This window comes from Xenopus laevis, chromosome 3S (genome assembly GCF_017654675.1).
Source record: "Xenopus laevis strain J_2021 chromosome 3S, Xenopus_laevis_v10.1, whole genome shotgun sequence".
NCBI lineage: Eukaryota > Metazoa > Chordata > Amphibia > Anura > Pipidae > Xenopus > Xenopus laevis.
In genome coordinates, this window is record NC_054376.1 from 68,812,505 (window position 1) to 68,835,481 (window position 22,977).

General features: G+C 40.4%; 1 protein-coding gene across 2 annotated transcripts in view; it reads right to left on the reverse strand.

Moving 5' to 3' along the window:
• Positions 1-19,435, reverse strand: part of usp6nl.S (USP6 N-terminal like S homeolog) — an 85,990-nt gene extending 66,555 nt beyond the window's left edge. For both annotated transcript variants that reach the window (XM_018255722.2, XM_018255721.2), the window contains exon 1: positions 19,279-19,435. In XM_018255722.2, coding sequence (XP_018111211.1) covers positions 19,279-19,282 — 4 coding nt within the window. In that variant the 5' untranslated portion in view covers positions 19,283-19,435. The remainder of the gene's footprint in view (positions 1-19,278) is intronic.
• Between the last annotated feature and the right edge of the window lie 3,542 nt (positions 19,436-22,977).

Sequence of the window (22,977 nt, forward strand, 5' to 3'; positions counted from 1 at the left end):
AGAAAGCAACCAAGGATAGCATAACCAGCACATAATATAGCTGTAATCTTGGATAATGAATAGCTACTCTATTATTGCATGCACCAAATTTAGACACACAGATCATTATGGATACAGGGAAGTTCTGACTGATACAGCACACATTCCACTCAAGGTAAATTAATTCTTTCCTAATGCTTTTATCTGTTCTCAAAATGACCATTTCAATTTAGACAGATTTAACATCAATAACACGATACTTGTGCAAAGATGGGAAATTGCTGTTTTTTTAAGAATTTGCCTTAAGTCGTATCAGCTAGAAGTTTCTAGAATGTAGGAGACAATTTTCTCTAGAGGAAAAAAAAAAAAGAGGAAATATATTTGCATGCAAAAAAATAAGTCTGTGGCAATCATCCTGAATATAACACCACAATTATACTACCTCAGTATTCAGAGGTCTGTGTTTTGAAGCACTCACTGCTTGCTGCAATACTGATGGCAATTAGCAAGTATGTGCCTTTCTTTTCTTCTAAATTTGTATACCTAGAGTCAATACAAATTATTAGCAAGGAGACTGGGCTAGGCAATTTAACCAATTGTATACAACTATTTTTTCCTTCCTTTTGATCAACACTGTAATATAACAGGTTGGTTACATGGGGACATTATTTCATCTGCTCCATTCTGATTTAGTATCCTTTCATCTAGTCTTCTAACAAGCATGAATATATGGTGGGCAGCAGCACAAATCACTGGCAATGATTCAATTCAGTCAACACAGTTAATATAATGAATAGCTTAAATTCTGTCTTTAGAATCAATACAAGAGTTGGTTTCACTTTAAATGCTATAAATCAGGAAACAATGCATTACTGGCTTGTATATTACAGCACTTAACTGAAAAGAAAAATCATACTTTAGCATGCATCAAACATAATGGTTAGAGAGGAACTTTTCAAAAAGGCATTACTGTGATGTTTACAGAATAACTGTCTTTCCCTCTGTAATTATTTAAACATCAATTTGTGTTCTATCCAAAATGCTTGTGGTGCCCTCCTATTATTTTCAACAAAACAGGCAGTTGTGTTAGTTCGATATGGCAACATATCTAAAATTTTTAGGATATAATATAAACCATTACATTTTAATATTCACATGTATACAAACTTTAAGGAATATAAGACATCAAACGATTTTCTGCATTAGTGCAGAAGTTCTTTGCAACAGTTTTCTGTGCACATTCCCATATAAAGACCATATTTGCAAGAAAAATTTAATTCCTGCCATGTTCAGATCACCACGCCAGCAAGTTCCACACTCTTCCAATGCCACAATAGAATGGGTACTAGTAAGAAAAAGACCACATTGTGCAAGTTAGAATATTCCTCTTTCATAATAGCACAGCACTGGGGTTGCCAGCCTAATGAGTCATGCTTGGACATGTGGGCAATAATGTTAGAACATATTAGTTTATTGTTAAAGCCTTATAGAATAAAAAAATGCCTCATTTTCTGCTTATTTTTCAGTAGTTAACATGGTGCGTGTATCAACTGAGGTTTTCACAATAAATGACACTAATATGATCTATAAAACCTATAGAGTACCTATAGAGTTTTAGTCTATGAACATTTCTTCATACGAGACAAGCAATAATGAAATATTAATTAGAATTTGGGGAAAACATTAAATCTAGGAAAGAAAAAAATAAATAAGAGGTAAATTATACATTACATTATACACAAGACCACTGGAAAATGATCAAGTATCAATAATTTATTATTAGACTCTGCACTGGACTTATGTATACAGATATAGGATCTATTATATTGACTGCTTGGACCGGAGGATTTCTGGATGAGGGATCTTTATGTAGTTTGGGCTCTTTCCTGCAGTATGGAAAATGCATACTCTCACATTTCACATACTTACACTGAAGCTAAATAAGCCACAGGAGTAATTATGACCGGTATTGTTTTTATTTTGTTAGCCTTGTATGTCTGCTGTTTGATATGATATGAATTAAGCAGCTGCTTCTTTCAGGTCACAAGTCCCTTACACACCTCCCAACATTTTGGAAATAGAAAGAGAAACAAAAAGTTGTTTGACCACGCCCATTTTGTGGTCACACCCCCTAATTACCATGTTCATTTGGCAGGTCATGAAAGTTTGAAAACATTTCTGTGGTTTTGGGTGTTATTACAGTTTTGCTAATGAAGGTGAATTGCCCTTTAAGCTGCCGTTAAATCACCATTTCCCCAAGAAACCTGCTTATCTTATCTGCTAGTTACAATTGTTTCTTTGCTCATCTTAAATTGTTACAAAAAGTCAAAAAGTGCACCTGCCACGTATTCTGGACTCTCTGCCAAAAGCCAATTAAGTTTTTAGCTGTTCAGTGCAGGAGATCAAAGAGAAAGTAGGGAGCGTTGTGAGGTTTGGAGTACAGTTGGCTAGTTCTACTAGTTTTTTTTTTTTTGTGCCAATGACTTGGTCTAATAAAGCATACCAAATGTATGGCTTCATTTTTATTATTTCTATTTGTTTCTTTTCATATGTTATTCATATGTCAAACTGTACTTGTCTGGCTGTTTATATTCTCTGAGCTAGTGATGTTCGGGTCGAGTATTTGTATTTGACACTGATTTGAATGAAGACCTCTTGTCACCACTTATACATTGAGATACAGTATTAGCCTGAAAATGTTTACCAAGTTTCCCCAGTCCAGTTCAGGCATTGTTTCCATTCACAATTCTCCACACATTCACCCCTGATCATTCATATCTAATAATCTATGCCTAAATGCTGGGAGCGTGGGTCATATTATTTTTTTTCCACTCAATTTGGGCATGCCCCTGTTTGACAATTTCTGAACCCAAGTATTAGACTTTTTGCCTCAAAACCTTTATTTCCCCAAAATAATTACACCAGGAGTGCCCATACTTTACTAATGCGGGGTATACTTTTAGTGATGTTGTCCTATTATGATCTTCATCCATAAATGCATTGTTAGCATTCTGTTCCATGGAAAATATTACAGTATACTGATTTTTGAGAAAATGTAAACGGTTATATTTAACAAACAATTTATGTAACCTTAAAGTAATACAAATCTAGCTTATGAATAAAAAGTTACAGGACTTCATGTTTACATTATTTATTATGAAAAATAAGCCATTATTTATTATGAAAAATAAGCCACAGGGTAGCACAGTGCAAGAGCAAAGGGACCCATTTTTTGGAAAGGTCTAATATTCTCCCATTAGAGATCATACACACTTTGGGCTATTCTCGCTGGAAAGTCCAATTGCTGTAAAACTGGATCTAGCAGCTTGAAACATTTATAAAGAATTGGAGCTAATTTACAAATGCTGGACAAATTTGCACCTAGGACAGAAACCCACGGCAACTAAATCAACTTTTGCCTTATTAACATGCACTTATAAAATGTCCACATATTACACAACATTAAAATATACCCACAATAAATGGGAGTATACATTAAACATACAAAAACAACCATGTGAGTTACAACGAATATATAATTTTAGGGGGCTCCCATTCCTAGCAGATGTATTAACAGAAACAAAATCTAACAAAATGGTTTTGGCACAAATCCTGCATATAGTGAGACAGGATTTTTGTCAGGGTTGGCTATATTGAAAGAGTGAGCTCTAATACATCAAAACAGACAAAATAAGCAAAAAAAAAAAGGCTGTATTTAACTTATAATCACAATCTGACTTCCAGCTCTTACATGAGGAGGATAGTGAATAAAAGATACAGAATTGTGAAACTTCTTATTTTAGGAGGCTGACACTTTTAAAGTTGTACTTTCGTGATAGTTCCTCTCTAAGGTAAACTTTATCAGGAAACATTAACTGAAGCGTAACATTGCCAAGAAAATTTGTATATTTGCTGTTTCATTGGGTTGTTGACATTCTAAACACTTTCAGTTCAGTTGATTTCAGACTTCTTCCACAAGTTTAAAGTTTTAGTCTCTAGTGTTTCAGTCTGAATGGTTACACTTTGCTACATTTCTCAGCAGCATCTGTGGAATGCTAGCAATTATTGTATCAATTATAACAGCTGCCTTTGGGCTAGGAAAAGACAGGGCCATAATTGGCCTGCTGAAATATGCAGGCCGATTTCAGTCCCTTACTGTAATGGAAACTGAAGTTTCTCACCCTCGTGTTGGCCATGGCGTCCAAGATGGCGACGGCGTCCAAGATGGCGACTCCTTCCTCCCCCATGTGGATCCTGCTGGTCCCTGTGTGATGACGTCGGCTGCCTCCCGCTCTCCGATTGGTCGCCGGCGACGGAACGGTCCCCGGCGTCAGAACGTGCGTCGGCGTCACGACGTTAGCGTCTTGACGCCGGCGTCAGCGTCATGACGTCATCGCGTCCAAATCTTGGCGCCAAAACTCGCCTATTTAAACCCCCTGGACATTGCTAACATTGCCCAAGTATAGGTTCATCTTCGTGATTCCTGGGTGTTATATTATTGACTGATTTCTTGTGTACCAACCTTGCCTGTTATTCGGATTGACCCTTTGCTGCCTGGATTGAACCCTTTGCCTGTACCTCGACTATTCTTCTGCCTGATCCCTTTGTACCACGAACTCGCTGACTACCTGCCTCCTCCTTGGTCCGCACTCCAACTGCGCCTTCGGGCCCTTACATTATACTTGGGCCATGGACCCATCTGAGGAGGCTGCGGCTCAACCAGATTTCGGAAGAGCCTTTCGTGGGATTGCCTCACGCATGGAGGCCTATGAAGCTCAGCAGTCACATTTTGGCCAAGCTCTTGAGGCCATTTTGGACAACTTATCGGCTCTCTCTCCTACGGCTCAGGTTCCTGCTCCTGCACCGGCCACTATTCCTATGGCGCCGTTCCATGTCTCCGAACCCCGGATTCCGGCACCTCCGCTCTTCAGTGGTGATTCTGAGGCTTGTAGAGGATTCATCAACCAGTGTGAGATCCAGTTCACTCTGCTACCTCATCAATATGTCTCAGAGCGTGCCAAGGTGGGATACATCATTACCCGCTTGACTGGGAAAGCTGTGGAATGGGCATCACCGTTGTGGGAGAAAGAGGACCCCCTGATAGATGATTCGAAGGCCTTTATTCGTGAGCTACGCACAGTGTTCGATGCTCCTGGCCGGTCTGCATCTGCCTCCTCTCGCTTGTTCCAGATCCGCCAAGGTACACGTTCGGTGCCAGAATATGCCATCGAATTCCGTACTCTGGTGGCCGAGACCAGCTGGAACAACGATAGTTATCACGCTGCCTTCTACAACGGGTTGTCCGTGCGTCTGAAGGACGATTTGGTTTCACGTGAATTGCCTACTCGTTGGGAAGATTTGGTGGCTCTGGCAGTCAAGGTGGACACCCGCCAAAGAGAGCATCTTGCCGTAAAGGAACGTGTGAGGAAGTTTCAACCTCCCCTGGCTCCTCGTTTCCAGAGACCTGTTCTTCCCAGCACTACTTCTTCTACTCCGGCTTCTTCTACCTCCACCCCAGAAGAGCCTATGCAGATTGGTCGTGCCCGTCTTTCCGAACAGGAAAAGTTAAGGAGAAGGGCTGCTGGACTCTGTTTATACTGTGGGGGCAAATCCCACTTTGCCCATGAATGCCCTGCGAAGTCGGGAAACGCCAGTGCCTAGGTAAGTTTGGGGAAACTTACCTGGGCGGGATTAATCAACTTCCCCAAGCTTCTACTCATCGTTTCCTTCTCCCTGTACAGTTCCAGTTGGCTTCCAAGACCATCTCTACCCAAGCTTTCCTTGACTCCGGCGCAGCTGGGAACTTTTTGGATAAAGCCTTCGCAGAACAACATTCTATTCCTCTCCAAAGCCTGGCTGTTCCACTTCGTGTTCTTGCCATTCCTTACTTTCTTTCATCTAACATCCCATCCATCATATTAGGTGACTTTAATATACCCGTTAACAACATCAACAATTCTTCTGTCTCTAAACTTCTTTCACTAACCTCCTCCCTAGGCTTATCTTTCTACTAAAGTAGAATAGGCCTGACAGACAAAAGTTATGGCACTCGTGTCTGGGGCATGGCACTACTCACACACGTCTCTTAGACTCACCGCATGCACGACTTTGTTTCAGTGGTGTATGGAGTCAGGGCCAGCAGTGCAGAGGGACTTGCATTTTTATTGTAACACGAATGAATGAATGGGAGAATGGCTGGCAATTACATTGATGATCGGCCTCTTTCATCTGCCTTCATCTCCAAGTCTTCGCAAGAATTATCCTTCAAAGTGGGCACCCTGCATACCGAGAGACTTTCATTCTTGATTATTGATTGCCCCTCGACTTCTGTAGTCCTTGGACTCCCTTGGTTGCGCACCCACAATCCAGTCATTGACTGGTCCGCAACTCAAATTTCTCGTTGGGGTTTCTTTTGTCAACAGAACTGTCTTCCAGCCCAGTCCTTGGTCAAGGTATCCTCTGTTGTTTCAAATTCTTCAATTCCTCCCTCCTGTTTATCAAGATTTCTCCGATGTGTTCAACAAGAAATCTGCTGAAGTCCTGCCACCCCACCGGCCCTACGATTGTCCCATTGAGCTTCTTCCTGGAACCATGCCTCCTAGAGGACGTACTTACCCTCTCTCCCCCTCTGAAACTGCGGCGATGAAAGAGTACATCCAGGAAAATCTGCTTAGGGGCTTCATTCGCCCTTCTTCGTCTCCTGCAGGAGCAGGCTTCTTCTTCGTAGAAAAGAAAGATGGCGGTCTACGTCCCTGCATTGATTATTGCGGATTGAACAAGATTACTGTGAAAAACCGCTATCCGCTCCCCCTTATTTCCGAGTTATTTGACCAGCTCAAAGGCGCCAGCATCTTTACCAAGCTTGATCTTCGTGGAGCCTACAATCTCATTCGGATCAGAGAAGGGGACGAATGGAAAACCGCATTTAATACTCGTGATGGGCACTACGAGTATCTCGTGATGCCCTTTGGACTCTGTAATGCCCCTGCGGTTTTCCAAGAGCTGGTAAATGATGTCTTCCGGGACTTACTTGGCATAATTTTTTCTTCAAACCTTTCCGAGCATCGAATCCAGGTACGGGAAGTTGTCTCGTTTAAGGAAAAATAACCTGTTTGCCAAGTTGGAAAAGTGTTCCTTCGAAGTTTCTTCTATTCCTTTTTTGGGGTACATTATTTCCCAACAAGGCTTCAAGATGGATCCGGCCAAAGTCTCAGCGATCCAGGATTGGCCCCTCCCCACCAGCACTAAAGCTATCCAGAGGTTTATTGGCTTTGCCAATTACTACAGACAGTTCATCAAAGGCTTCTCCTCCAAGATTTCCCCTATCCTGTCTCTCATTTGGAAGGGTGGGAAGCCCCAATGTTGGACACCTCAGGCTTTAGAAGCTTTCAGGAACCTCAAAGACTCTTTTTCATCTGCCCCAATCCTTAGGCACCCAGAACCTCTTCTACCATTCTTCATTGAGGTGGATGCCTCCGACGTAGGGGCTGGTGCGGTGTTGTCCCAAAGGTCTACTAATGATGGCAAACTTCATCCTTGTGCTTTCTTTTCTAAAAAGTTTTCTTCTTCTGAGCAGAACTATGACGTGGGAAACCGTGAGCTATTGGCAGTTAAACTAGCTCTTGAAGAGTGGAGACATCTGTTGGAAGGTTCTGCGGTGCCAGTATCTATCTTTACGGATCACAAGAACCTTGAATTCATTCAGTCCCTTAAACGCCTCAATCCCAGACAAGCTAGATGGGCACTTTTCTTCTCCAAATTCAATTTCGTGATCACATTCCGCCCGGGGTCCAGAAACAAGAAAGCCGACGCTCTTTCCAGAAGCTTCATTCCCGAGGATTCGTGTTCCGAAGACCCTGAACCCATTGTGCCTCCTGTTAAAATTATTGCTGCCTTATTCCCCAACATGGCCTCTCAGTTATTGTCCGCACAGTCCTCTGCTCCTGACAGTACTCCTTTAGGGGTTGCTTTTGTTCCTCCTGATCTTCGTCATTCTATCCTTGCTCAGTCTCATAATTCCAGACAAGCCGGCCATCCGGGTATCAAGAAAACTACTGAACTCCTGTCTCGCCTAGTGTGGTGGCCTTCTCTCCGAAAGGATGTCAAGGATTTCGTCTCCTCCTGTTCTGTTTGTGCAGCTTCCAAGTCTGGCCACTCTCCTCCCAAAGGATTACTTTTACCTTTACCTATTCCCTCTCGTCCATGGACTCACCTGGCGATGGATTTCATTGTGGCTTTGCCTGTTTCCCTTGGTCATACTGTTATCTGGGTCGTGGTTGACCGATTCAGCAAGATGGCCCATTTTATTCCCCTGCGAAAGCTACCTTCTGCTCAGGAACTCTCCAAATTATTCATCCAACATATCTTTCGTCTTCACGGATTCCCGGCTGAAGTGGTGTCGGACAGAGGTTCCCAATTCGTTTCCAAATTTTGGAGATCGTTATGCAAGGCACTTCATATCTCTCTCCAGTTTTCCTCTGCCTATCACCCTCAATCTAACAGAGCTGCTGAGAGAGTCAACCAAGCATTGGAGCAATTTCTTCGTTGCCATGTCTCCTTGTGCCAAGACGACTGGGCAGACCTTCTTCCTTGGGCAGAATTTGCTCACAACAATGCTATGCACGCTTCTTCTGGAAAGTCTCCGTTCTTTTGTGTCTATGGTCAGAATCCTCTAGCTTTTCCGCAAGATCTTCTTCTCACAAACGTCCCTGCTGCCAATGATATTTCGCTCATATGCTTGCTATCTGGGTTGCCACTAAAGCTAATATGGAAAAGAGTTCTCTGTCTCAGAAGAAATTCGCGAACAAGAGAAGAATTTCTTCCCCACAATATTGCCTCGGTGATAAGGTTTGGCTGTCTACACGGACCATTCATCTTAAAGTTCCTACTCCTAAACTCGGCCCCAAGTTCATCGGCCCTTTCCCCATTGTTGAAATCATCAATCCCGTGGCAGTTCGTCTTCAGCTTTCCCCCCGAGATGCGGATTCCCAATGTCTTCCATGTATCTCTTCTCAAACCGGCAAAAGATTCTTCTTCTTCTTCCTCGTCTTCTCCTACTCCTGTTCTTATTGATGGACACCAAGAATTTGAAGTCAAAAGAATTCTGTACTCTCGAATTTCCAGGGGTAGGTTACAGTATTTAACCGAATGGAAGGGTTTTGGTCCAGAGGAATGCTCCTGGGCGAAGGACTCTGACGTCCATGCTCCTCTTCTTATTCGAAGATTCCACAAGCAATTTCCTTCCAGTCCCGGTTTCGGTGGTGCTGAGGCCCCCCCTAAGGAAGGGGGTACTGTAATGGAAACTGAAGTTTCTCACCCTCGTGTTGGCCATGGCGTCCAAGATGGCGACAGCGTCCAAGATGGCGATGGCGTCCAAGATGGCGACTCCTTCCTCCCCCATGTGGATCCTGCTGGTCCCTGTGTGATGACGTCGGCTGCCTCCCGCTCTCCGATTGGTTGCCGGCGACGGAACGGTCGCCGGCGTCAGAACGTGCGTCGGCGTCACGACGTTAGCGTCTTGACGCCGGCGTCAGCGTCATGACGTCATCGCGTCCAAATCTTGGCGCCAAAACTCGCCTATTTAAACCCCCTGGACATTGCTAACATTGCCCAAGTATAGGTTCATCTTCGTGATTCCTGGGTGTTATATTATTGACTGATTTTTGTGTACCAACCTTGCCTGTTATTCGGATTGACCCTTTGCTGCCTGGATTGAACCCTTTGCCTGTACCTCGACTATTCTTCTGCCTGATCCCTTTGTACCACGAACTCGCTGACTACCTGCCTCCTCCTTGGTCCGCACTCCAACTGCGCCTTCGGGCCCTTACACTTACTGCAAGCAGTATCCTCCATCTCCTTGTGAGAGGAACCCTTGTCTCGGCATTGATGCAAACAAACTCAGTGGTTTTCAGAGATGAAACAAGAGACTGTGCATTTTGCACCAAAATCCGCCAGGTGTGTTTGCACAGGAGCAGACACAAGTGTTCTGGCCTGGCTCTAGCCAAAATGAAGCTCAAGGATGGTGCTCAGCAGGGACAAAGGTCAGAAATGTATCAACAAATGTATGACTAATATAAGTAATTCAAAAAGCAACTGGACTTGCTGAGTATTTATTGAAGACGTTTCACTACTCGTCCAAACAGCTTCTTCAGTTCAACTGACTGGTATAGGAATGAAGTTTCTGGTATATTATCTCTTCCACTAATCCAATCACAATGGCACATTGCAACTCTTCAGAGAGGTGACATCGGAAATTCACAGAGATGTTGACTCTGTGTAGTTACTGTGATAGGATTACCAATGTGTCATGCAACTCCTACAAACAGGTGTTACTTGTGAGAGTTGCATGAATGGATGTGTGAAGTGTTCTGAAACTGCCGGGGTACAGATGTTAGAACAGCATTGTATGAAGCAGACAGGAGGTGTCGAAGGTCTCCGCCTCTGTTCAGGGATGGTTTCTCCACCTTGACACGAATCAGCTCTTTCACGCATCTTTCAATCCAATGGTCTTCTTTATCCAAGATTTGGATATTACTATCTTCAAAGGAGTGTCCCAAATCTTGGATAAAGAAGATCGCTGGTTTGAAAGAGGGGTGAAAGAGGCGATTAATGTCAAGGTGGAGAAAGCATCCCTGAACAGAGGGGGGGGGACTTCTTCAATAGGGATGCACTGAATCCACTATTTTGGATTTGGCCGAACCCACGAATCCTTCGCGAAAGATTCAGCCAAATACTTTTTTTTTTATGACAAAAAGTCAGGCAGTTTTCCTCCACGTCCCTAATTTGCACATGCAAATTAGGATTCGGTTCAGCTGGGCAGAAGAATTTGGCCGAATCTGAATCCTGCTGAAAAAGCCAGAAATCTTGCCGAATCCCAAACCAAATCCTGGATTCGGTGCATCCCTAGTCTTCAATAATTACTCAGCAAGTCCAGTTGCTTTTTGAATTAATTATATTAAATATACTATGACCTGGATGAATGAAAATCTTCATAAAAAAATGTATGAATTCACATTAGTTAATGTAGAGCTGCCTTAGAGAAACATTTTAAACTTGAATATTAGAAAACCAGTCACAAATAGAAAATACTAAATGTATACAAGGGGTGTTAGGGGAGCACCTCCCTTCAAGTGAAAAGCAGAGGATGGCGGGCAGGGTCAAGTATTTAAATCAATATTAGAGAGAGAAGAAAAAACTGACCCATAAATTTGCACCCTCCCATCCACAGAAGTCCAAAACCTCAATTGTATATAGATACGTATTGAAATATAACTTTTATTCAGTCAAATGTAAAAACTAAAGTCCAGTGTAACACCATTAAAATTAGGTCTAAAGGCAGGGAGGCGGATTACAGTAAGGTAGAGGGTTTAATAATCTGTTCACATAACAGTGCATATAAGAGGCAATTGGTTTGTGGATCTGTGTGCTATGATATAGCTACCAATATGCCCTATGTGGGGGTGGTAAGGAACAGAATCACTAAATATGCCCTCAGGGGTCAGTTCTTTTTCTTCTCTCTCTAATACAAATAGAAAATAGACAGTAATGGAAGAGTCTTCATTTCTGATGGACTAGCTGAAAAAACACATGAATGGGAAAAAAGTATTAGACTGTGAACAGCCCTTTTAACACTGAGGAAACATAGTGAGTTTATTGTCATTTCATCCATATACGTTTGTATAGTACACAGTGAAACGAAACAACGTTCCTCAAGGACCATGGTGCTCTACACAAAACAGAAGTACTAGACAACAGACAAAAAGTTCAAGTGCAAAAATATGCAGCTCCTGCAAGACAGGACAGCATAGTGCAGGGACAGGACAAGACAGTGCACACCCAGCAGATGTAATATGTTAAGTAAATAATGCTAAAAGTCAGACATGATGGGTGTATCATTGTGATAACGATTGTGGTAAGAACATGATAAAGAACATGATATTATGACATATATTGTTGTCTATAAATACATGCAACCCTTTCTTTGCTTTTAAATGATAATAAGGGAATATACTCAGAGGGGGCAATTTGTAATGGGATATACTGATCCCTAAACCTTGATTAAAATATTTGGTCTTGCAGTATGGCCAATTTTGCCTTGATATGTATGCAGGGTCAATGATCAGTTTTAACAGGAGTTAAGGCTAGACCCTGTTTAAACAATATATTTGCTCATATGTCATATTGCTGTGTGCATGGTGTATTGGTGGTTCCTGCCCCCCATCTCCATGATTTTACCTTACCTTTCCTTTAAAATTTTGATCTTGAGTTAAAGTTCCCCTTTAACTTAAGATCTACTGGAAGATAATCTAATTTTTGGTTTGGACAACTCTGGTGTCAGACTTTTCCCAAACCACAAATTTCTTGACAGTAGCATAGACAAACAGTAATTAGTGAACAAGCACAGAAATACATAGTAAACATAGACATGAGCAATTGCATTTTTCATTCCATGACACAACTGCAGCTTCAATAAACACCAAGAATGAAAAACTCTTTCAGATCCAACATATAGGCATGCAAATAAAATAAATCAATTCAATATTCTTTACAGACTTTCCGACTTCTCTGTTTCTCCATGCTACTGTACATCAGTGACAGAGGTACTACAAAGGCACTTAAGGGGTTAATTAAAATCCGCACAGCAAATCACCACGCATCTTGCTGAAAACTATTATTTCACATAAGTAACATGGCACACAGCAATCTTATTGTTACGAGGAAGCTTCAAAAAAATGCCCTTTATAAACAAGATACAAACCCTCTCTTGTGTGTACTGATCTCATTAATCCCACACAGCACTCGGTGCAGTTCCCCCTCTCGCTGTCCTCATGCTATTTTACCAATAAACAAACAAACTTCCACAGACAGGACAAGACATTTACTACATAAAACAAATACAATTTTGATAAAATCCAGAGATGCAAAAAACACATTACAGCACACAGCACTATTAGTGAGATGCGTGCAGTTTGAAGAATTTTTATACCTTTATATTATTGAAAGATATGGATCACCAATAACAATCCCCCAGGCCTGAAAAACAGGGATATTTACATGACAAATTATAGACAATGAAGCAGGAAAGGAAACATTTAATGTGTATACAGAAGCATTTCCAATGCAGTGTAATCTAAGATGACTACATTAACAAGTTTAGATAAAAACCCAAGAACTCCTCCACACAATTTTAAATAGAAAATGGCAAGATTAACACTTTCAACATCAACAGAAGAATACATATAAAAATAAGAGAAACCTACACAATTTGTAATAAAAGGGTGCATACTTTGATACAAGTAGCTTAAAGGGGTTGTTCACCTTACAAAACATTTTTCAGTTCAGTTGTTTTAAAAAAATTTCACCTGAAATAACGTTATTTCCAATTATTTATATTTTTTATTTGTGATCACTTTTCTAATTTTGAAATGAAAAGTTTAATTTTTCACCTTCAAATGTCTTTCTAAAGCAGCTTGAGGGGGGGGGGGGGGGGTCACCGACTCTGTAAACTGTTCTAAATCTAAACATTAGCTGATATGTTTCTTATCTGTGGCTCAGCTGAGCAGAATCACTGAGTAACATTAAGGGCAAGGTCACAAAAGGGTGTTTTTACATTGAGTTTTTAAAAACGTGTGGTCAAACTTAAGTGTTGCAATAAAACCACATGCACGTGATATGCATTTTCAGCCTGTCATTTTCTTTTTCCAAAATACATTTCTGTTTTTTCTCATTCCCCACAATTCCGCACAGATGAATCTTATGAAACATTTGTGGAAAAAAAGCCAAGCGGAAAAGCAATTTACATGCAAAACGTATACGGACTGATCGTCAATACACAACATAATTATGTCACCAGCAGACAACGCTGCAAATGCACAATCTATCTCGCAAGAGTTTGACCACCATATTGAAAATACACTGCGGATTTCAGCAAAGTGTATTTCCAAACCTGATGATTCCATAGAGCTCAATAATATGTTGTTTCAGCTGAAAAATGCAAATACAGGTGCCTCGGATGTTGGCTCACAAACGCCCACTGGCAATTTCTATAGTGCGTATTACATAATTTTCATTAGGGCTTCATTTTGTGCCTATTTACGCTTGATGGCGCATTTTTAAAAATGCAACGAAAAATGTCCAGTGTGGCAGTAGTTATAATTGATACAATTGTTACAAATATTCCACAGCTGCTGGGAGATGTATCAACTAATGTAGCAACTAAACAAATAAATGAAGTGTAGCAAATAGCAGCAGTTCAGAACCTGCACCTGGATTACTAAACTGCCAGACTAAAACACCAACTGCAGGACATTCAATTTTAAACTTAAATTTTGGAAAAGGGTAAAAAATTAAATATAGAAAGCAATTGAAAAAAAATTTATTGGTGAACAATCTGAAAACAACTGAAAAAAATGTGTTTTAAGGTAATCCAGCAGCGACATGAGAGATGGTGTAGTCAAACAGGCTGAAAAGAAAATCTTTTGAAAAATAAAGTAAAGGCTGAGCTTCAGTCTGCTGCAAAATGACACAATCTGTGCCCAACACCAATCCTCACTCAGGAAAGATTTACTTGAAACCCAAACATATTTTCAGACCAACCCACTCATCATAACTACAATGGGATTTTAGCTGTATTTTTGTCACATTGAATTTGCTCTTTTAATCTGAAAACAGGACCTACACATAACTAGGTAAGTACACAAGTTACAGCACAAAAGTACCAATGTTTAACATCGAGATCAGTGGTTTTCAAATATTTTCAACTTACTTGCAGATTCATCCATAACTGTACGTAACGCTGAGCACTCCCTGCCACTGCTACTAGATCCTACAGGGGGGACTGCCCCGCAGATTGGAAACCACTGGTCTAGATCCACCAGCCACAACTACCACTTCCATGATGTAGCCACAATCTTTTGACTATATATAGGCTCTGGGTTCTCAAAAGATTTGTGATATCTACTTAACAGAAGTATTTTTTTTTTGAGATTATACGATTGTCAAACATTTGGCATGTTGCAAAATTAATACTGTGATCTGTGTAAAAATGTGTTTCCTTACAAAGCATAGGTATAAGTATTTCTTTGCACTTTAAAAAATATAGTTTGAAGTTCTGTAACTTCTGTTAAAAATGTTCACAAAATGCAACTGGTTATGGTCCAAACGGAAGTTTGGGTTGCCAAAATCCTTACAATGGCAGACAAATGGTTTTGGAGGAGTGTCTCAAGAGGTACTTATTTATGTCCCAGATTGCATAATAAGTAACTAGAGAGCACCTTTCCCAAGACAGCTGAATAGCTCATAAAATAATGCATCTACGCCTATTGTTACATCTTTATGACACATTGCAAATGTTATCCCTCAACACAAGTCACAGACTTATAACCACATGTATATTTGTGGCATTATATGGCTACACCTATGGTCAATGCATACTTTTTCGTATCCTATTTAAAATCGCCTGCCTAGCAGTATTCAATAGGGTAGTTTCTGTATTTCATGCTCAGTTGGAAAACGAACTTATTTGAAAAACATCTAAAAACATCTAAAAACATGAATGGGCCCTTAACATTATGTATTTAATTAGAGAAAGAGTTAAGCTAACAGTAAAAAAAAAAAAAAAGGTAAATATGTCAGACCTACCATCACCCCCAAAAAAATGAAGGAGTCTTTCCAAGCGTTTATATCCCAAAGGTCTATTTCCTCCTGTAACAGTGTAATGGCAAGTGTTTTTTTTCACACTCAACTGGGTTTGTATAGCGTATGCACTTTTATATCAAAGTACACGTTTATAAATAAAAGGTAGTTAAAGGGTTGTTCACATACCAACACTTTTTTTCATTTCAGTTGGTTTCAAATAGTTCACCAGAAATAAAGACTTATTCTAATTACTATCTATTTTCTATATGTGACTGTTTTTCTAATATTGAAGTGTAAAGTTTCATTTTCACCTCCCAAAGCAGCTCTGGGAGGGGGGGTCGCCGACACGAACTGTTCTAAATTGATACATTCGGTTGATATATTTTTTATCTTTGTCCCTGCTGAGCAGAATCCCTGAGTGTCATTAAAGGCAGCTGTTAGAATTGATACAATAGTTGTTAATACTCCAGAGATGCTGCTGAAAAATGTATCTACTAAATGATGCAAAATTGTAACCGTTTAGAGTCTGCATTTGAATTACTGAGCCGCCAGACTGAAACACCAGAGACAGGAGACATTTACCTTTATACTTCGATTCTGGAAAAAACATAAGCAATAAAAGATTGAAAGTAATTGAAAAAAGTATTTATTTCTGGTGAACAATCTAAAAAAAACAAAAAAACAATTGAACTGAAAAAAGGGTTTGGAAGGTGAACAATGACTTTAAGGCTCTTAACTATAACATATATTGTTCTAGAGCAGGGCTGTCCAACTGGCAGCCCGCGACCCCCCCTCATGTGGCCCTCCACATCAAAGTCTGCCTGCTGTGTCTGCTTACCATATGTAAAATTTGGGAGAGGGAGAATGGGAAGGAGATGGATTCCACCCAACTGGGTGACCATGATTACTGAAACAAATTATTAAATAAACACTTGGAAAGTGCACCCCTCAATGATGGCGTCCTAGACAGCCGCATACTCTGTCTACCCCTAGTTCCGGCCCTGATCCCTGCAGTGAGCATCAACAATTTGGTTTTTTGGTGTGCTGTTAATGTGGACATGGTCTTGTGGTAACATGGGTGTGGTTTAAAGTGGGTGTGGTCTAAAAACAGGGAGTGGCTAACACTGGCTTCCGTTATCGGCCCTCCACAATGTAGATTGAAAAATTCCGGCCCTCGGTACCATAGAAGTTGGACGGACAGCACTGTTCTAGAGTATTCCTTAACATTTGAATGTCATACAACCTCCATTTAAATCCTGCATATTTTTTATATCATTGTGCGCTTAACCAGAAATTCCTCTCATGTTTGACCCGGTGGCAGCCCTGCGCAACACTCCCGGTCATCAACATAGCACTTGTGCACTAAGAGCAGCATCAAGAACTGTGCATAAATGCACAGACAGGAATCCAATTTGATAACATGAATCATCAAACTGGAATGCCAACTAGTGTGATCAATAAGCTTGTCAGCAAGGTGCAGCAAAATGAGCTGGTGGTACAGGAAAAGTGATGAAATTTAAGCAGAAGATAAAATCAAATTTGAAGCAACAATACAAGCAAACTATGGGGACTGATACAATGCACAACATTTTTTGTAAATCATTTAAGTGCGAATATATGGCTTCATTGGGAGCCTGTAGCGGACACTTGACTTTTTTATGCATTCGTATTACATCATAAATGGGTAACTTGCAGTTTTGGAACACTTAATTTATTCATATAAACCAATCATTTTGTTGTTATTTTTAGCCAACATTTTAAAAGGAGTCTGGCAGATATACACTATAATAAAGGAAATTAAAAGACTGTGTAACAGATACAAAACAGGGAGCTGGCACCTCATTTAGCGGTATGATGAGTTTATAAAAATGTAAGTCTACCTACACCTTAGGGTGCAAAGTGTCTCTGACAAAATGACTACTGTGTGACAACTAAATATCTCAACTGTATTATGGAAACAGCCCTCACACAGTTTGCACATTTCCTTTAAAACTGAACTACTTCCTCTTTTAATGCTAAACTGTTCCATTTTCAATAAACTATGAACAAGGGTAAACTGAAAGCTGAATTTAACACCATGAGCTGATTTACTGACTTAAGGTGGCCATACACGGAGAGATCCACTCGTTTGGCAAAGTTGTGGAACTCTCTCTGATATGCCCACCTTGAGGGCCCAACAATCGGATCCTAACAAATGGGAACGGGCGGTCGGATCAGATGTGGCCGCGATCCGACGGGATTTTTAGTCCCATCCGATCGAGATCTGGTCAACTTTCAGCCAGATCTCGATCGGGGAAGCCCGTCAGGGGGTCCCAAACACGGGCCAATAAGCTGCCGACTCAGTCTGTCGGCAGCTTTTATTGGCCCGTGTATGGCCACCTATAGTTAAACTATGCCCAGACAGTTAAACAGAAACCAATCAGATCTTTGTATTCATTCTTTACCTTGCATGTGAATGATGTGCTAAGAGTATATGCACTAGTAACTAAAAACAAAAACTATAGTCATATTTACACATTATTAATATGAAAATCAAATCTACAGTGAAACCTCAATTTGAAGTACCCTGATTTTAAGTTTTCCGCATTTTCCATTCTTTATTTGTGGTCCCACCAATTTATAATGGGTGCATTTCCCTGATTTTAAGTAATGCTTTCCCTGGATTTTACATGAACATTTTATACTGATGTACCCAAAAACTGTTTTTATTCCCTCTATGAATGTTCTTATTTGTGAAATAGAGGTTTAATATACTAACCAGATGTATATTTTGCTATGGATCTGCCTGTAAATGGTCAATTCCAATTAGCCTGCCCCTTATCCAGTCCTGCACCAATCACTTATTGCTTTAGGTTGTGTATGTGACTGACAGAGTCTTGCACATGCCCCCCATAGTGTAACATTAGCACTGCCATGCTTAATCCTTGTTATTAACACAGTAAATATTGTATCTCAAAGTAAAATTGACTCCTGTGCTTTCATCCTTTCAGTACTTATAGAAAACGTTACTTGACACATTTCCCCGATTTTACATTTTCCCGGATTTTACAAATTATTTCCCTGGTCCTCTGAAAAACTTAAAATGGGGGTTGTACTGTACTTGCTCAGTACAGTAACAGAAGGACTGAAATATATTTTAGCAGAGGCTTTACAAAACCAAGGAATATTTAAGTAGTTATGTAGTTATTAGGCTATACACAAACATAAGCTTTCAGTATCCTGGGAATAAAATCGATGACAACTTCCCCAAATTGAACACGGTGTTTAAGCAAGTGATTTGCTCCGTTGTCATGGTAACTTGATGTAAATATCAATCCAAAATGCAAAGCACACCCCTGCCCATAAGGACTAGAAGAACTTCCAGTCTGGGACTCTGACACTATAGTTGAATGATAACATTCAGCACTCCGAACAGCCACACGCAAGTAGTTGCCCTTTAACAAATCCTGGAGGGCCGCACAGTTAATCCCTCTTAATTGAAGCAACTCGTTCAAAACATGATCCTTTAGGATATGGGCACCTTTAACACATGACATACCTTTCGTGTAGACTTCATGCCCACCCCTCATCTGTCAATCATTCTCCAGTAACTTTTGCTGAACTCAGCAATACTACTCAATACTAACAAACTTTTAAACGCAGCACTTGGGCAACTCTACTTACTCATGGCTGGAGGCAGAAGAATCTCAGTTCTATTAGGGAGTCATTAATTCCTAAGTTCTACCGGTTTCCCGGGCTCTCCACCACCAGTGCCGGACATCCCAGGCTTCTCCCAGCGTCTTCCGGTCCGCCTACCCAAATGCTTAGGAACAGCTTCCGCATCGCTTAGTTGACGCCACGCCACGCCTTAGTGACGTAAAGGTACCACGCCCCTGTCTAGCCGCATTGGTTGCAACTAGAGATCAGAAACTGTGAAGCTGTGGATTGTGTTAGGTACAATGATGATGATCAATTGTGATTTTGGCTAATTATAGAAAGAGTTGTCTGATCCTCTTAATCGCTGATACTGATACATGATACTGTTACATATTTTTGTCAGGACGTAACATCGACCTGTTTCTGGTTTTGTTACAGTTCTGTTACAGCATTGCTACAAATTACGACCAGGTATCCTTTTGTCTCTGACACTGAGCACTTAATCTGTATTGTAATTATATTTTATATTTATGTGAATTGTATTTCTAATAAAGCACTTATTGTTACTAATTAACTTGTGACCCCTTGTTTGTTTCGACTAATTTATTGTTTTGCTGTACAGCTGTACAGTGATTTGCCCTCAAGGAGCGCCATATATAGTGAATAAAGTACCCCCTTTTGTAAAATATAAGGATATTATAAGTTACCGAGGAGTTTCATGACCATATAAAAACACGAATCCCAAGATTGGAGTGCTGTCACAGGTCTGTATCACCGGGTTGGTGTCAGGTGCCTTCAGGTGTCGGGCTCAATACTGCCCAAAAAGCCCAAAAATTGTGTATCACAAAACAAGAGACCTGCGGCACAACTGTTGCAATTGAATAAGTGATTAGTATTTATTCATCTCATAAAAAAACGGCAACGTTTCGGGCCTCCACTGTGCCCTTTATCAAGATTACTGATATCAAGGCTTGATAAAGGGCACAGTGGAGGCCCGAAACGTTGCCGTTTTTTTATGAGATGAATAAATACTAATCACTTATTCAATTGCAACAGTTGTGCCGCAGGTCTCTTGTTTTGTCATATAAAAACACGAGGCCGAAGGCCGAGTGTTTTTATACAGGTCATGGAACTCCGACGTAACTTCTAATATCCTCATATTTTACATCTGGGGGTACTTTATTTATTATAATACACAAATTTCAATGAGTCATGTGACAGAAATGACATCAGAACTCACCGTTTATAACTGATGACATCAGAACTCACCGTTTATAAGGATATAATTTACAGGATATTCATGGCTTTTGTGTATTATAAATAAATAAAAATTCATGTTAATGGTGGGCACCAGCAGCAAAATCTCACCTCCAGCAAGGAGATAAACTTGAAACTAATTCAGTAAGGCATACAGGGGATCATGGGGTACTGGGCCTAAATGGGGGCCTTGCCAGGCCCGGACTGGCAATCTGTGGGTTCGGGCAAATGCCAGAGGGGCTGCTGTAAGGTGCCATAGACAGGCCCACTGCTGGTTATTGCCCCTGTCCCCTCCAGGGGGACAGTAGCAATGGGGATTGGCGCACATGAAATTTGTGCATTGGTGCATCCCTAGTGTTTTTGAACCAATGTGGGTGTGGTTGGGCAGCATGCCGCCCCCCTAAAATCCTGCCGCCCTAGGCCCGGGCCTAGGTGGCCTTTCCAAAAATCCAGGCCTGGCCATAGAAAGTGACTATTAAGCGGGCTGGTGGGGGCTGTTTGTGCCTCTGTGTACTAGGAATGCCAGGGCCTATTTTGAATCCAGCCCTGGGCCCTGCTGTGCTGAACTCTGAGGAAGTGCCGAGCTACAGGCACGAAACGCATTAGTTTTGCACCCCACTGCTGTAATTTGATTATGTGTGCTTAAATAAGGAAGCCAGCGCTGATATTAAATTCGTCTCCCCTGTATTGGGATCTTGCGATAGCAGCAACCACAGGGGTTAAGGCGTCTGGGTGAGCTCCGCCATACCACACTGAAATTTGCCTGCTGTGCTGCACTGACAGAATTAGCAGGACCCGTTCACTTGAATGGACTTAATAAAGTCTATTGAATTGTACAATTTGGAAAAATATATCAGCATAGCTCTGGTATATGCACTTTTATAACTAGACACATGAGAGCCTTTACATATGGAATTTAAGCAAAAGTGGAAACTTTTACACATCGAATGCTTATAGATATGTGATAAATGTTACTGCAAACAATGTCACTGTATTTAATAGTTTCCTGTTTTTTCTGGTTCCACATTGACTAATTGCATTATTCCTGTTTCACCCTTTGACAAATATGCCACGTTCACAGAAAATACCACAAAACATTTAGTACTAGCCATTTATCAGGTGACAAACACTGTACATAAGGATAGTGCCATCTTGTGACACAAAACAATACAAATTACAGCTGAAATTACTGCCCACACCTGAAAAGCTAAAACATTTACAATGTATAAGGTATTTACCGTATTTATTTTTACAAATGTCATGTTTTATTTTCCCGAGTCCAGTCTTTTAGGATATGGAACATTTTCCATGTTCCATATATAAGGCCTATGGAACAAATTACATTTTCACATCTGAAAACAGGAAATCGGAAAAGAAGGCTTGGCCATATGCTCAAAATCATACTCTCTAGTCTACTTACTAGTCTCTACACAAACAAAGGGGTCGTTTTTAAATTTTAACTTTTTGTTTAGTAGCCCTCCAATTTAAAATTTCTAGCTATTTCATTGCTAGCTAGTGCCCACCGTAGCAACCAGGGAGTTCATTTCATTTATGAGGTCAGTGACCCCCATTTGAAAGTGGGAAAGAGCTAGAAGAAGAAGAAGATTTTTAATGGATAGTTTACTTTTAATATGATGTTGAGAGTAATATTATGAGGCAATTTGCAACTGGTCTTTCTTTTTTATTTGTTGTGCTTTTTATATCATTTAGCTTTTTGTTCAGCAGCCATCTGGTTTTTAGGGTCCAATTTACCATAGCAACTATGCAGTGGTTTGAATGAGAGACTGAAAGATGACATGGGGAGGGCCTGAATAGAAATACTAATTAGAGAGTAAGTGGGTAGTTATTAATAGTGATGGGTGAATTTGGCACGTTTCGCTTCACTGAAAAATTTGCACAAAAATCTTTTTCAAAGCAATGGATTTTTCGCTGGCAAATTGTTGCAGCAGTTTCGCAAATTTATTAGATTGATGGTGAAATGCGGAAATTCGCCACGAATTCACGCCTGGCAAATTTATTCGCCCATCACTAGTTTTTGAGGTTCAAATTCAAATTTTTTTGCACAAAAATGCACAAATTCGGATCATATTTTCAAAAACTCGAATGTCTGGTATTTAGTAAACAAGCAAACTCGAAAACTTGAATGTAAAAAAAATCGGCATCTAAGTTGGCAAGTTAATGTAGAAGTCAATGGGAGTTGCCCTAGGCAAAATTCAAGCCATTTTTTGAATTCAAGTTTTCAAGATTGTAAACTCACAAATTCAAGTTTTTAAAGCCTATAAACTTGAAAAAAATAGAGGTATTAGCCTATAATTCGAAAAATTCGAGTTGTTTTGCGATTGTATTTCTACATTCAGATTTTTTCATAAATAAACATTCAAGTTTTTTTTTAAATTGTGAGTTTATTCGAAGTAAAAAAAAACTCACAAATTAGATTTTTGATAAATCTGCTCCTAAAAATCAGTAATA